Here is a 2,550-nt window from a genome sequence, read left to right on the forward strand (position 1 = left end):
AGAGAGAGAGAGAGAGAGAGAGAGAGAGAGAGAGAGAGAGAGAGAGAGAGAACGAGAGAGAGTGAGAGAGAGAGAGCGCGAGAAAGCGAGAGAGCGAGGGAGCGAGAGGGAGAGAAAGAGAGAGAGGAGGATAGAAGGAGCGAGAAAAAGAGAGAGATTACAATATGTTATTAAACATTAAATATTTTATAAAATTTTTCAGTTATACGATTTTAGTTAAATGTAAAATGCATAGAAATTATGAATAACAATGTAACAATTAGAATCGTTTTTCATACTCGGGCCATTGGGAATATATTTTGTAAACAATTTTTTTCAAAGAAAATTTATGAAATATATTTTGTATACATGTATCAATTAGACCAAAACTATATACACGATTTATGATATTCACGGTAATAGTGAAGATAATCGTACCTGATTATAATTGAATTCTCACGGCGATATTATCCTGAAGATGGAAGGCACGCTATCCGGCAATGATAGATTCTCAAATAACGGGCAACACAAAAGATGGACAGTCGTGATTCTGCATCTTTGTACTTGGGGCTAATCAAGCGATGAACGAGGTTTAACGAGTGGCTACCGGATCGCGTTCACAGAATACCTAATTTCACGCTAGTTTGCTCGCTGTACATAGGCGTCGACTCGACCGGAAATTTAAACCAAGTACGGATGCAGACTTACCGACTGGTTTGGGTACGTTTCGTTTGACCTGCATCCATTTGTAGGTGGGCACTTGCGTCTGCTGTTGCTGTTGTTGCGGGTGGTGCGCGTGCGGATGTTGCTGATGATGATGCCCGTGCTGATGCGGATGCTGGGGATGGCCGGACTGCTGTAAAACGTGATAGGTTGTCGTGTCCGTGTTCTCCTCCTTGTAGTGCCCCGACTGGTGTGCGGAAAACTCGCTCTGTCGAATCTGCGTGTGGTACTGCAAAGATTCATCCGACGGTGGCAACTGATGGAGATAGTTCGAGGTCCCGCCAACGGCTATTTGGTAATCGGGGTCGTGATGGTGATGATGGTGATGACTAGAGGACTGATGATGAAGTTGCTGATCGTGCTCCGTTCTTGGGTGACTAGCTTGAGGTACTGTGGTTTGATGGAGGTTGGTGGCAGCTGGTGGCGGATGGTGATGATGATGATGGTGATGGTGATCCTCCCGGTAGGCGGACTGCTGAACATGGTAGTTCTGGTGCGGATCCACCGAGGTTACCGCATGTTGTTGTTGATTCGTGTACGACGAGGACGACGCGTAATCCAGGTTGGTATAGCTCAAACCGTTCTCCGAAGAGATTATCGCTGTAGTAGAGCCATCCTCGTGGAGAACGGCGCCCGTCGGAGAGTAAAAGCCCTGTGGTGGCGTGCTGGACGACGCGCCCGACTCGGCGGTTAGGAAACTCTCCGAGGACGACGAAGAATACGGCGCCACTGCAGTCTGGGGGTAGTAATGAGTTGGAGCTATCTCCGGGGAGGCTGGCACCGACACGTGACCGCCAACGGATGATGGCTGGTGATGATGATGATGATGATGGTGATGATTTCCTTGACCCGAGAACACGTAGTTAGGATATGAGTCAGGCTTGCCGTAGGTCCCGTACATGCCCATGTCCATCATCATCATCCTCGTAGCGGAGAGACGAATGCATCAATTGACCATCCACCGTTTTATATCGTTTTGCTTTCTCGGTAACTCCGTCGAGTAACATCCAAAGCGGAATGCACAACAAGAGAATCTACATTTCGTTGAGAATTGTGCACTGCTTTCCTCAATTGGTCACTTCAACATTGCACGTATAGCGTCGAATGGTGTACTTACGAGCTCTTTGCTTCATACAAATATCACAAAACTATGAACATGAAAATTTGTCCAATTAAGCAAACTCTCGACGAACACAAAATTAGTTAGTACTCGATAGGATCTCAAAGTAGAATAATGTGTTCACATGAAGTCACAGGTGTAACTAGATATTGAATCTTCAAGCCGGAATCGTGGTCACATTTGTGCACTGAAACGTCACATAAGATTTGCATCAACTCGAATTTGTGAATCCATATAATCTCGCAGTAGATGTCTAAAATCCAAATCCGAAGTTAGTGTAGGCCGGTGGTCCGTAGCAAGCAATTAAAAGTGCCAATTCCCTGGTACTATGGAACTTTAACCGTCATCCGCGAAAATAATTCATGCGGGCATTCGTGCGGTCGATCCGTCCGACATGGGTCGCTGAAGTGGACTGGTTAGGTGGACTAGCTTGGCGGAAAGCTGCACACAGGTGAGACCGACCCGCGGTGGTGGTCTGGTGTGTCCAGGTTCTCCTTCTCTCTCTCGCTCAAACGTATCGGCCAGATATAGAGTGGAAGCATTGCGCTCAAGTAAGGTTAGTTTCAAGGGGAGTTCCATCGCCGGTGGGCGGACATGGAGAGGCGATCACGTGATAGCGTTTGGGCGGTGTCAGCCAATCATGGGCGAGTCTGCGCGCCCCGAGTCCACTACCTCATGATGGATCACCAGTGTGGATTTTATTTTTCGTTCCTTCTTTTTATCTGGCA

At 47.1% G+C, this 2,550-nt stretch overlaps 1 protein-coding gene across 1 annotated transcript in view; it reads right to left on the reverse strand.

Annotated features, from left to right (window-relative positions):
• The window catches only part of LOC116841099 (homeobox protein Hox-B1a-like), a 16,728-nt gene extending 14,404 nt beyond the window's left edge, over positions 1–2,324 (reverse strand). Inside the window, exon 1 of the mRNA XM_032808639.1 lies at positions 688–2,324. Within this exon, the coding sequence (XP_032664530.1) occupies positions 688–1,624 (937 nt within the window). The 5' untranslated portion in view covers positions 1,625–2,324. The remainder of the gene's footprint in view (positions 1–687) is intronic.
• Between the last annotated feature and the right edge of the window lie 226 nt (positions 2,325–2,550).

The sequence above is a fragment of the Odontomachus brunneus genome, unplaced genomic scaffold (assembly GCF_010583005.1).
Source record: "Odontomachus brunneus isolate Ranch 3 - 2012 unplaced genomic scaffold, Obru_v1 Obru_scaffold_013, whole genome shotgun sequence".
Classification (NCBI taxonomy): Eukaryota; Metazoa; Arthropoda; class Insecta; order Hymenoptera; family Formicidae; genus Odontomachus; species Odontomachus brunneus.